This window comes from Lepus europaeus, chromosome 16, assembly GCF_033115175.1.
Source record: "Lepus europaeus isolate LE1 chromosome 16, mLepTim1.pri, whole genome shotgun sequence".
NCBI classification, from domain to species: Eukaryota; Metazoa; Chordata; class Mammalia; order Lagomorpha; family Leporidae; genus Lepus; species Lepus europaeus.
In genome coordinates, this window is record NC_084842.1 from 28,059,089 (window position 1) to 28,072,073 (window position 12,985).

At 47.0% G+C, this 12,985-nt stretch overlaps 1 protein-coding gene across 3 annotated transcripts in view; it reads left to right on the top strand.

The window, feature by feature from the left end:
• DCTD (dCMP deaminase) overlaps positions 1-12,985 on the top strand; it is a 32,360-nt gene that overhangs the window by 1,043 nt on the left and 18,332 nt on the right. For all 3 annotated transcript variants that reach the window (XM_062213357.1, XM_062213358.1, XM_062213356.1), the window contains exons 2-3: positions 714-828; positions 1,200-1,335. In XM_062213357.1, the coding sequence (XP_062069341.1) occupies positions 721-828; positions 1,200-1,335 (244 nt within the window). In that variant the 5' untranslated portion in view covers positions 714-720. The remainder of the gene's footprint in view (positions 1-713; positions 829-1,199; positions 1,336-12,985) is intronic.

The following is a 12,985-nucleotide window of genomic DNA, read 5'->3' on the forward strand; positions in this document are numbered from 1 at the left end:
CTGTGCTGTTGAGGGAACCATCCCTGGCTTCCCTGAGTCTCCTTAAGATGGGCTGTTGCTCTGTGCCCCGGCTGCGAGTGGGCCTGGGTAACTGCTGACGGTGCCTGGGGTCTGTCAGATGGTCCAGAAAGGTTTCTGTTCTCTTCCCGCACCCTCCTCTGCCAGCTTCACTTTGTAAGCGAGGGAGCGAGGTGGAGGACAAAGGTTTGTAGGCAGTCGTGTGTCGTCGAAAACCGTGCCATGAGCAAGCTGCAAACAGGTGAAGGATTTAGGAAGGGGAGGTGCTGGTGCCAACACCGAACTTCTGAAACAGGGAACTTCTTAACTTTAAAAGATGGGACGGTGTGGAGTCCATGTTTTGTGATTTCTGATTGGTAAATGTGGCTGACGTGGCCTGTGTTTACAGATCCAAAGTTCACTACGGTTGGGTTGAATTGGAAAGCAGATCTATCAGAGGACTTTTATTTCTTTTCTTTTCTTTTTTTTTTTTTAAGATTTATTTATTTATTTGAAAGTTACACAGAGAGGAGAGGCAGAGAGAGAGGTCTTCCATCTGCTGGTTCACTCCCCAGTTGGCCACGACAGTCCAAAGCCAGGAGCCAGGAGCTTCCTCCGGGTCTCCCACGTGGGTGCAGGGGCCCGAGGACTTGGGCCGTCCTCTACTGCTTTCTCAGAGGGCTTTTCTTAACCATCTTACCATGTTTTTCCTCTAGACCCAACATGAGTGAGGTTTCCTGCAGAAAACGGGAGGACTATTTGGAGTGGCCTGAGTATTTCATGGCAGTGGCCTTCTTATCAGCACAGAGAAGCAAAGATCCGAATTCCCAGGTAAATGAGTTTCAGAGGAGAGCGGTTGGACTCCCAGAGACAAGGAAGTGCCCACCAAGGAGCGAATTAGGAAGGATGGCCGCCAGCTTAACGCAGAGTGAATCTGTGTGCTCCCGTCTTGCTTGAGGGAGTCACTTGACACATGCCACTGTTACCTGCCTCTTGTGCCCCCTCTGTCTGGGGCCAGGCGTGCACTTCCCGAGGCTTCTGGGAGCTGTCCCTGGATACTGGCCAGCAGACAGAGCTCTCAGCACCTGCAGCAGCTGGAAGTCCGTTCTGAGCTCTGCATTCCCTGCGATTTCATTCACTGCCTCCCCAGGGGCAGGAGAGCCATGTGCAGTCCCCAAGCCTCTGGACGTGTCTCCCTGTAGGTCGGGGCCTGCATCGTGAACGCGGAGAACAAGATTGTCGGGATCGGGTACAATGGCATGCCGAATGGGTGCAGCGACGACCTGTTGCCTTGGAGGAGGACGGCAGAGAACAAGCTGGATACCAAGTACCCTTACGGTGAGGCACGGCCTGGTGATGTTCCCTTCTGCTTAGCTCTGGGCCTAGGGAGTGCTTAGTTAACAGAGTTGCAGGGTTCTGCAGCTCAGTAAGGTGATTATAGTTAATGATAATTTACTGTATATCAGAATACCTAGAAGAGAGGATTTGTAGCATAGCCAGCACAAAGAAATGATACGTTTGCAGTGATGGATATGCTAATTATCCTGATTTGATCATCATATACGCATCAAATACCACACTGTACCCCACAAATGCTTACAGTTATTATGCATCTGTTTTTAAAAAGGGGAAGTTGGTCAGAGGCTTTGTCTTCCTTTTCATTCAAAGAAAGAACCCTTACTGAACTATCACCGTTTCCTGTGCCCATCCCTTTAGTCCCAAAGAGGCCCCTCGGTGAAAGCGTGGAGTGGCCACACAGGCTGGTCCTGCTCTCCCGAGCTCTGCTGCCTGTGGTGGGCCTGGCATGCTTCCCTGGCGGCCTCTCTTTCTTTGTGGGCATCTCTGTAGCCCCTTGCAGAGATAGCACACGGGCACGTGCAGGGCTCTGTAGGTTGTTTCTTTACTACTTGGAAGCAGGGTCCATGAGCCGAGTGCTGCCTGCGGCTTTGTTCTGATGAGAAGCAGGCTTCAGCTCCTGTGCCTGATGAGGTCATCTGTCTGAAGCTCTTCTCTGGGAAGCAGGAATCAAACTGTGAGCTGGACATCAGGGTACGGGTGATGCGGTTGCTGCCTTCTGTCCCAGGGGGTGCTGCATTCCACGACGGGCTGTGATCAGACTCAAAGCCACAAGAGTGGAACCAAAAACGTTTGGTTTGGCTGTGTCCAGCTTTTTACCTTGAAATTAGGGAAGGGTGCTTCTTAAAAAAAAGTGTTGCCAGGCAGAGCCCCAGGGAGAGTCCCTTGAGAGATTGTCCAGCAGGGGCGGGCACAGCTTCTCTTTCTCTTTTATTCCCTGGCCCTTGTGCAACTAATGGCATAAAAGAGGCAAAGTGGGTTGTACGTGCTGGTTGCTAGTTTTTCATAATGCTCATCCCTCTATGACTGAAATGAACAGACTGCTCTCTTGGAAGTAAAGTAGATTGAGGCCATCCAGATGGGAGAGATTGTGCCTTCAGGAAACCAAGGTCAAGGCACGACTTAAGACCTTTCTTCTTTGTTGACTCTTTCCTGGTAGGTGTCCCCTGGGGTTTTCTCATGAAGAATTCCACGTCTACCTTTAGTCCCATTTATGTATTTTTACTAATGTTCCTGGGCCTTAATCATGTTAACCATCAGTCTCTTTGTAAGCTGCTTAAGGGCAACTCCTTCATGTTCGAAGGAAAAAGAAAAAAAAAGGTTCCTGGAGGAAGAGGAGAGCTGGAGGAAGGCAGGTGGGGAGGGCTGCAGGGCGCGCAGGTCTCTCGAGTGTTGGTGATTAAGGGGGTGTAATAGGTAGGCATTTGACTTTGGCCCTGGTAGCAGTAGCGTCAGCATGGGCAGGATGTAAAAGCTGTCTGCTGAGCCCAGTTGTAGAGTGGATGGTAGCAAGAAGTGAGAATAATATGCTGACGTATTTTGTAAACTTCTTGCCATCCCGACTTCGATTCTGTAAGCTTTTGATGGTAAGAAGGGAAATCATTAGTTGTTTTTAAATCTATGCAAATACTATAATTTTTTAAAAATTACATTTTAATTACATTTCTATTTGTTTTTAAGATTTATTTTTTTGAGAGATAGAGTTACAGGGAGAGACAGACAGAGAGGTCTTCTGTCCTCTGGTTCACTCCTAGATGGCCACAACGGCCGGAGCTGGACCAATCCAAGGCCAGGAGCCAGGAGCTTCTTCCAGGTCTCCCATGCGGGTGCAAGGGCCCAAGGACTTGAGCCATCTTCCACTGCTTTCCCAGGCCATAGCAGAGAGCTGCATTGAAAGAGAAGCACCTAGGACTCAAACCAGCACCTGTATGGGATGCCGGCGCTGCAGGCGGACGCTTAGCGCACTATGCCACAATGCTGGCCCCACAAGTATAAATTTTGACAGTACAGGTCAGTGTACTGTATCAAAACCGAGGGTGTGAGAGAGTTGGTTTGTTACAGATCTCCACTGAAATGAGTGACTGCCCCAGGCAGTATTTCACCAGATCAAAACAGTGAAGTATTGGTCCTTGAGTTGAACTCCGGTACAGAGGGATTCTTGGAAAATGTGTGTCCTACTCAGGCTGATGTCAGTAAATGCGAGTGGGGCCGGTGTTTGATGGAGTGGGAGGATGCTGCGAGTGTGTGTGTGTGTTGGGGGGGGTGCCTGCATCCCATAATGGAGTGCCTAGTTTGAGTCTTGACTGTTCCACTTGTGGTCCAGTTTCCTGGTAATATGCCCTGGGAAGCCGCAGATGATGACTCAAGTACTTGGGCCCCTCCCATCCACATGGGAGATCTGGATGGAGTTCCAGGCTCCTGGCTTCAGCCTGACCCAGCCCTGGCAATTACAGGTGTTTGGGGAGTGAACCAGCAAACAGAAAACATCTCTTTGCCTCTCTTTGATTCTCTCTGCCTTTGAAATAAAAATAAATACATGGGCCAGTGCCGTAGCTCACTTGATTAATCCTCCGCCTGCGGCGCCAGCATCCCATATGGGCGCCGCGTTCTAGTCCCGGTTGCGCCTCTTCAAGTCCAGCTCTCTGCTGTGGCCCAGGAGTGCAGTGGAGGATGGCCCAAGTGTTTGGGCTCCTGCACCCGCATGGGAGACCAGGAGAAGCACCTGGCTCCTGGCTTCGGATCGGTGGTGCAGCGCCATCCGTAGTGGCCATTTGGGGAGTGAACCAACAGAAGGAAGACTTTTCTGTCTGTCTGTCTCTCTCACTGTCTATATCTCTACCTGTCAAATAAAAAATAAAAAAAACCATAAAAATTATATTTAAAAAAGAGGTGCCAGTGACCAGAACAGCAGTAGAGGGGGCTTCAGTGAGACCTGTACCTGTTTTTTTTTTTTTTTCTTTTTTCTTTTTTTAAGATTTACTTTATTTATTTGAAAGGCGGAATTAGAGAGAATGAGAGAGAGTTCTTTCATTCACTGATGCACTCCCCAAATGGCCACAACAGCCAGGACCCAGGAGTTTCATTCAGGTCTTCCACATGGGTGGTAGGGTCAAACACTTGGGCCATCATTTGCTGCTTCCCGGGGTACATTAACAGGGAACTGGATTGGAGGTGGAGCAGCTGGGACTAGAACTGGTGCTCATGTGGGATGCCCGTGTTGCAGGACGCAGCTTAACCTGCTGCACCACAGCACTGGCCCCTGACCTGTGTGTACCTTCTTGAATCACAGTGAGCCCCAGGGGGAATGTGTGGTGGTGACTTAGAAACCAAAGGCCTTGCAGTACATTTGCAGTCCCCCACCGCCTCGCTCCCCAGTAGTCAGTATCTTCTCGAGCAGCTGGTTTTATGAGACACTGTCCTCGTCCAGGCTGGGAAGAGTCCTTTTCAGAGCTTCTTCCAGAAGGAATGAAACACATACACACAGGTATTTGTCCATCTTCACTGGTTGTTTTTATTGGATAGTTTTGCTGAGTTTCTGGGTGCTGGTTGTCTGTCTGGATTGCATTTTTTATCATCCCTATGATATCTCTAGGTTTTCAAAACTCTTTGCTCTTACTCATCAATTATTCATTTTCTGTGTAGCTAAGGCAGAATATAGGCAATTTTCTTTCATCAGAGTAAGCTTGTAATTTGGTGTACTCCACAAGTTGTAGAAAGTGTTAAATGGTTTTTAAAAGGCATTTAGAACTACAGTCGACTGTGTGTAAAGATTGGCTCTAAGTATGACTTGTGACTATATAAAGTATACCCTCATTCTTGTCTTTTCAAGGCTTTTCAGCTCATAGAAATACAAGGGTACTTCAAAAAATTCATGGAAAAATGGAATTAAAAGGTATAAGTTTATTTTGGTGCAAAAGTTTTAAAAATTTGTTCTTTTCATAATACTCCATTCTCTATGAACTTTGTAAATTATAGACTCCATGTATGCATGGATTTCAAAAAATTTTTCACCAAAATGAATGTCCTTTTTTCCCCCAAAGAAACCTTTTATTTAAGGAATACAAACTTCATGCATTTCATAAGTACAACTTTAGAAGTATAGTGATTCTTCCCACCATAACTGCCCTCCCACTCCTCCTCCTTCTCCCTCTCCCATTCCCAGCCTCATTCTCCACTAAGATCCATTTCCAATTAACTTTATACATGGAAGACCAACTCTATACTAAGTAAAGGGTTTAGCAGTATGCGCGCGCGCACACACACACAAACTGTTCCTCAACAGTTGAGACAAGGATGAATGTCCTTTCAATTCCAATTTCTACAGACTTTTTGATGTGCCCTCGTAAATGTTTGGATCGCCTGTGATGCAACAGAAATGTTTAGTGACTATTGCCTAAAATGAAAATTCTTTTGCTTCTGTTTTTAAAAAATTCACACAAAAAAGTAAGGTACTGGTGTGTAGAGTTGCATATCTGAGCCGCTTCTGTCCACACCCACACTCGTGGCAGCTGTGCTCTCTCAGGAAGACCAGGCTGACAGGTTAGGCTCTAACCCACATAAAGGAGCTTTAGAGGTGATCTGCAGCGGAGACCAGTGAGTCTCCTCTCTTTGTTTTAAAGATTTTTGTTTCATTTGTTTGGAAGCTAGATAGAGCACACACTCTCCCCCCATCTACTGGTGACTCCCCAAATGGCTACATTGGCCTGGGCACTAATCCCATTCACAAAGGCTCCACTTTCACGGCCTGACCACCTTCCACCCACCTCTCAATCCATCACTTTGAGATTACGGTTTCACCATACGAGTTTGGTGGACATGCGTTGAAGCCAGTGCTCTCCCCTTTGAAGAAAGGTTCCGTTCAGTCAAGTGGGAGTAGCTTCTATCGGATGCTCAGGGCAGGCCACCATGCCCCTCTCAAGTCTGCCGAGTTACTTCGTCTAAGCCTCGGCCCTCAGCTGCAGATGAGGTGATCACCATCTCAGAAAAGCTCAAACCTGTGCTCCACAGGAGATACACAGTGGGGCCGCAGAAGGAGCACTGATCTTGGAATTAGATGTCCCCCTGCGTGTGTCACAGTACAGAAGCCTGTTAAAAGAGGGTAGGAGGGCGGGGGTTTCCGGTAGCGGTTAAGGTGCTGGCATCCCACACAGGACTACCAGCTCCACTCCTGATTCCAGCTTCCTGCCAATTGAGACTCTGGGAGGCAGTGTTTTTTGGCTCAGGTTGGGCTCTTACCGCCCACACGGGACACTTAGATCGAGTTCCTGGCTCCCTGCTTTGGCCTGGCCCAGCACCAGCCATTGCAGGCATTTGGGTTCTCTTTCAGATATTTTAAAAAATTAAACAGAAAGCGGTGGTGGTGTGGGCTTAGATCCTCTGGGCACAGAATCCTGATGCACTACTGATGTGTTAGAAGTAGTCCAAGCATGATCCACAGCCGGATAAATGTCACATCCAGCACATAGAAACATATGTTTCTAAATTCACGTAAAAGCTATTTGTTTAAAAAAGATCAGATTAATGTAAAGTGTTACTGATATGAAGTAGTTGGTTAGCATGGATTTTCTTGCACAAAAGATACTGAGAGTTTAACATTGTGTAGCAGTCCTGAGAGTTCTCTTGACATTTACAAGAAGGCTTTGTAAATCCAAAAGAGTTGAGTGGGCCAGGGTTGTAGCACAGCAGGTCCAGATGCCGCCTGCAACGCCAGCATCCCATACCAGAGCACTGATTGGAGTCCTGGCTGCTCCACTTCTGAACCAGCTCCCTGCTCATGCACCTGGAAAAGCAGTGGAAGATGGCCCATGTGCTGGGGCCTCTGCTACCATGTGGGAGACCAGATGGAGTCCTGGCTCCTGGCTTCAGCTTGGCCCAGCTCTGGCTATTGTGGGCAACCCGCGGATAGAAGATCTCTCTCTTGCCCTTTCCCTACCTGTCTCTCCTTCTCTCACTCTGCCTTTCAAATAAGCAAATAAATTAATCTTTAAAAAAACAAAAGGACCCCAAGGAGGGCAGTTTACAGGAAGTTGGGTCCTTAGAGCCTGTGCACGCTGGCTGCTGGTTTCCAGCCTCCACCCTGCAGGGCTGTGGGGCGTCAGTAAGTTTCTGCTGTGAAGAAACCACCGGTCTGTGGTACCTACCCACCAAGAAAGGGAGCTTGAGGACTGGGGCCGGTGGAGTTTACCAGCGCCGTACGGTGGAATTCTGCTCTGTCGGTTCCGCAAGTTCGGCCGCCATCTGTCTGGGTTGACAGCATGGAGGAGGAGGAGGGGAACAGGCCCCCCGGAACACGGCAGGAGATGGAGCTTCTTCTGGGCTGTCTCTCTGGAGAGGCGTTCTCAAGCAGTGTTTTTGTTCTGACGGCTGTGGGATCAAAACGTCATGAAGCTGTTTGATTATGTGTGGTATTAATATGGAAGATGAAAAGTCCCCTTGCTAAAGAAACTGCTTTCTATTTCATCCTTTGCCTCAAAAATCCAAGATAGAGTGATGTTGGTGAGGGTAAGAGGCAGGAGGAAGGCAGCGCTACTGTAATGAGAACCTTTTCAGATGAATGACAATTACAACTCGGGGAAGCAGATTTTGTGTAATTTACCATAAAAAAGACGTTGGAAGGTTTTTATTTTTATCGGGGTGGGTTGCTAAAACCCATGACGGAGTAGAGAGTTGACAGTTTTAGTTTCTGAAACACGTTTAATCAAAATACCAATTTTATCAAATGGAGGTAAAAATACTCATAATTCAGATGCCAGTCTTTGGGGTTCTGTAGCCGGTGTAGGTGGTAGAGCTCACAGACTGGAGAGAGCTGGGGAGGCGCAGCTCCCTCCCACTGTGGAACTTCAGGGGATTTGGGGTAAGACTCCCTGCATTGTCCTGTGGTGTCCAGAAGCCAGGCTTGCGCTGCCTGCTGCACCACACTGCCGCGCCATGCTCTTGCTGTCCCCAGGAGTGGCTGTCACTCTCCTCTGGCTGCTTTGGGCTAAGATGGGGGCTGGGGCTCTTGCCAGAGGCAGTTCTTTATCTGTAGAAATGCCCTAAGAAGACCAGCGCCAGGGAGGGGTGCTGCAGACCTGGAGTGAGTGCAGTGAGAGTTCGGCCTGCCGGCGTAGCCAGCGTGTGGCAGTGCTTCTTTGCATTCCGTGTTGAAACGGAATCGCTACTTTTGAGACTTAGCATATTGTTAAGCATGCACAGGTGTCGTGTTAGTGATTACTGAGCCATTTACCTTACCCCCTTGAACACTGACATTTTCCTGACTGCCATGCATGTGATATATTTCTTTGGCATCCAAAAGGTTAGTCTTGAGAAACTAATTTATCAAGAAGTTAGGAGGCTGATCCTCCTTAAGCTGTGCCTTCCTCATAGCTTGTAAGAGGCTCTTCGTGATGAAGATCTAGTTTGTTCTTTCAGCCAGTGATGTTGACTGCCCCCTGGTTTTGTTGGGCAGATATGCGGATTTGATGACTTGCTCTTTCTTTTTCTGCGGAGTTTAACTTCACCTACAGCTAGCTTCCTGCCATTCCTCGCCTGCCTGGTCTTCTAGTTGTGATCTGATAGTGGGTCTGATGAGGGGCTTTTCCACAGAATAAGTGATGTAATCGGTGGAGAAAACCCTGAGTAGGGGCAGACTTAGGGTTTGGTTGTGTGGTGGTTTAGATAAACAGAGGAATGAAGTGGTGTGTGTTTGAGTCCTCTTAACCCTTCACAGCGTAAGAGCATTCCACCTTAAGGGACAGTTTTTCATAACCAATCTTCCAGAAAGAATAAATCGGGATTTTTTTGTTAATTTGCCTATGTGCTTTATAGACAGAAGGGTTAATTAATTTTTTAAAAAGGTTTATTTGTTTATTTGAAAGGCAGAGTTATAGAGTAGAAGAGGCAGAGAGAGAGAGAAGTCTTCCATCCGCTGGTTCACTCCTTAGATGGCCACAGTGGCCGGAGCTGTGCTGATCCGAAGCCAGGAGCCAGGAGCTTCCTCCAGGTCTCCACGAGGGTGCAGGGGCCCAAGGACTTGGGCCATCTTCTACTGCTTTCCCAGTCCATAGCAGAGAGCTGGGTCAGAAGTGGAGCAGCCGGGACTCGAACCAGCGCCCACATGGAATGCTGGCACTGCAGGTTGTGGCTTTACCTGCTATACTACAGTGTGGGCCCTGGGTTAATGATTTTTAAAGTGTTGGAGATTTGGGGTGGGTGTGATGTTAGTTAAGATCCTGTGTAAGATGTCCACATCCATAATGGAGTGTCTGGATTTGAGTCCCTGCTGTGCTCCCAATTCCAGCTTCCTGCTACTGCATACCCTGGGTGGCAGCAGATGATGGCTCAAGTGCTTGGGCCCTTGCCACCCTTGTGGGACAACTGGATTGAGTTCTGGGCTCTAGGTTTTGGTCTGGCTTAACCCTGGCTGTGGTGGGCCTTTGGGGGGTAACCCAATGAATGGGGGATTGTGTGTATGTGTCTGTCTGTATTTCATTATGAAGAGCTGCACAGGATGGATAGTAACAAAAATTACCCTGTCCTGAAGAGTAGAAGGCAGGAAAAGCTAAAGTGCTCATCTGCAGGGATCCAACCCACCCACGAAAGCACATCTGTATGTCTCCTTTTTATAGGCATTTCTCATAGAAGTCTGAAATAAAACCAAATGCAGGCTTACAGAAGAGGCTGCCATGTATCTCTATACTATGTCAGAATGAAAGATTTGTTGAAAAATTAATAGCCTCAAGAAAATGTCAGGGTGACTGACATTGTGGTGCAGGGGGTAAGCCAAAGTTTGCAACACCGGCATCCCCTGTCGGAGTGCCGATTCCAGGGCTGGTTGCTAGCTTCCTGCTAATGCAGCTGAGAAGGTAGAGGGTGGTGACCCAAGTACTTGGGCCCCTGCTGCCCACGTGAGTCAAGGATGGGTTCCTGGCGGCCCAGGCATGACTGTGGCAACAGTTTGGGGAGTGAACCAGCAGTTTGAAGAGTTCTTTCTGACTTTCCCTTTTTGTCACTCTGCCTTTCAGATAAATAAATTCTTAAAAAAATTTTTTCGGGGGCACATTCAACCTATTGTAGAAAACAGTTGTAGTACGTATTTGAGCACCAAATGGTCTGCAGTGCAAATGGATATGTCTAATGACAAATACAATTTCTTTAATTCTCTAAGTTTGCCAAGGCTGTCCTGAGAAATGCTAGGTCCATTCAGTATGGTGAAGGTGGGCACCTGACAATAAGTTTAATAGTCTTTATTCATATGTGCCAATTTTGACTCATCTTTTTGAAATTTGTCTGAATTTCTGAGGTTTTATTTTGAGGTTTTTTTTTTTTAATCTGAATCTCCCTTGCAAAGCTTTGATAATGCTGGTATGTTAAGAGAACATGTATCTTGTTTACTCTGAGAAACCTGCGTTAAAACCTAGCTCTTAGAGGTTTTTACAGATGTTTATATTGCTTTTTACTTTTACTTTCCTGTTTTCTTATTTTTTTATCTTTATGTTTTTATTCCCTCTGTTTTCTTAGAATTGTTTGTTCCTCCTCTGCATGCTTTTTTTTAAAAGTTATAAATAAATATATGTACATATATAAATAAATATATGTGTGTATATATTTGAAAGGCAGAGTGTCAGAGAGGGAGAGACACAGAGAGATCTTTCATCTGCTGTTTCACTCCCCAAATATCCCCAAAAGCGAGGACTGACCCAGGCTGCAGTTAGGAGCCAGGAACTCCACCCCAGGCTCCACACTGGTGGCAGGAGCCCAAGCACCGTCCCAGGCGTGTTAGCAGGGAGCTGGACTGGTAGCAGAGCAGCCAAGACTTGAACCAGCACTTGCTCTAGTATTGGATGCTTGTGTTGCAGGTGGTGCACCCATCGTACCACAGTGCCAGCCCCCTTTTACTTTGATATTTGGATGTGGATCGGCCTGTCCGTAGTACACGTATTAACTAGGTACACTCCCACAGCGCTTAAAATGATGATCACCTTCAAATGGAAGTGGTCAGAGTCCTGGATGGGCAGTTCCAGATCTGGTAGGTTGTATCCAGTGAGGGTGGGGTTTTGAGATTCACCATTTGACATTTATTTCTCAGTGTCTTTATGAGATAAATTATCACTGAGGAGTTCTCCAGTGCTGTAATTCTAAAACATACACACATACACACTCACACACACATACACACAAATAATCAGTAGCTGTGATTGTACTGGGTTATCATCCGTTTTTCTGCTTAGGGAGTTGTGAAAGCTTCTTGGTCCAAGCTGCAAGGCTGTGAGAAGCTGTTAGTAGCAACGACACAGAGGTTGAACATGCATGCGTACGTATGAGTAAATTAAGAGATAGGCTTCATCCATTCCTTCTCTTCCGGGATTTAAGTCTGCTGCATTTCTACAATGAATGTAAACCAGATAGGGAGAGCGTGCACAAATGGGAGAGGTAGTTAGAGAGTGCAGGTTACCCCACAAACATGGAGCTGAAAAGACATTGGATGAAAGAAAGATAAAAGCCATGAAGAAAAGGCTCCCGTCCAGGTGAAAAACTGAATATACTCAGGACCTGGAACTCCTGGGAGACAAAAGGTTCTTGTAAGACTAAATAGACAGAACAATATTTATTGAAATGCAGATACTTGCATATCATTGGGCAGCCCTCTGATAAACACTGATATTGATGAAAGCAGGAGAGAATTCGAGGGAAGGTACACACCACTCAGGCCGGCTGAGGGGTTGATGCCGGCCAGTTAGTATCTCTTTGCTTCTCTCAAATGATAGATGCTATAGTAAATTTAAAATATTGAGTATGATAACTGAGCATGAATTTTTTAATTCTGCAATTAAAAGACTTAGGTCAGAATGCCATTAATTTTGAGTTTAGGTGTATAAAGGGCAGCAGAATTCTTCTCTGTCGTTTTTCCTTCGGCAAGTTAGTTCCCACTTTTTAGGAATTGAAGTAAATGCTAATGAGTCATCTATTCTTTCACTGGCTTGAGTCTGCTGGTGATGAGGGCATTCTCTTGAGTCATCTTGTTTCCTTTTCCAAAAATTACAACTACATTTTATAATGCATTAAAGAGATTTGGTTTTTTAATTTGTTTTAAAGGCAGAGTGATGGGGAGAGGGAGAAATGGAGAGGGCTCCCATCTGCTGAGTCACTCCCCAAATGGCCACAACAGCCAGAGCTGGGCCAGGCCAAAACCAGGAGCCAGGAAGTGCATCTGGGTCTCTCACGTGGGTGACAAAGGCCCAAGCACTTGGACCTTCTCCTGCTTTCTCAGGCACATTAGCTAGTGAGGAGTTGGATCAACAGCAGCAGAATAGCGGCACTCAGACTGGTGCTCTGATATGGGATGCTGGTGGCGGTCTAGGTGGTGGCTAACCTGCTGTGCCACAATGCTGGCCCCTGTGCATCTGGTTTTCTTTCAGCAAACTTTCACACCTACTCATTCTGCGATAACTCCCAGGGTACCAACTAGCTGTGTTCTGTGCTGGGCACTCTGCTGTGGTCCATTAGAGCTGTGTGGTACGATCTGTTTTCAGGGAGTTTGTAGGCTCATTGTGGGAGAGGTAGACATTCATGAAATAGGCAGATGTTACTGGACAGTCCTTTCTGAGAGAGTGAGTTTCTCTCTGAGATCTGCAGGGTTAGATGGCTCCTGTCA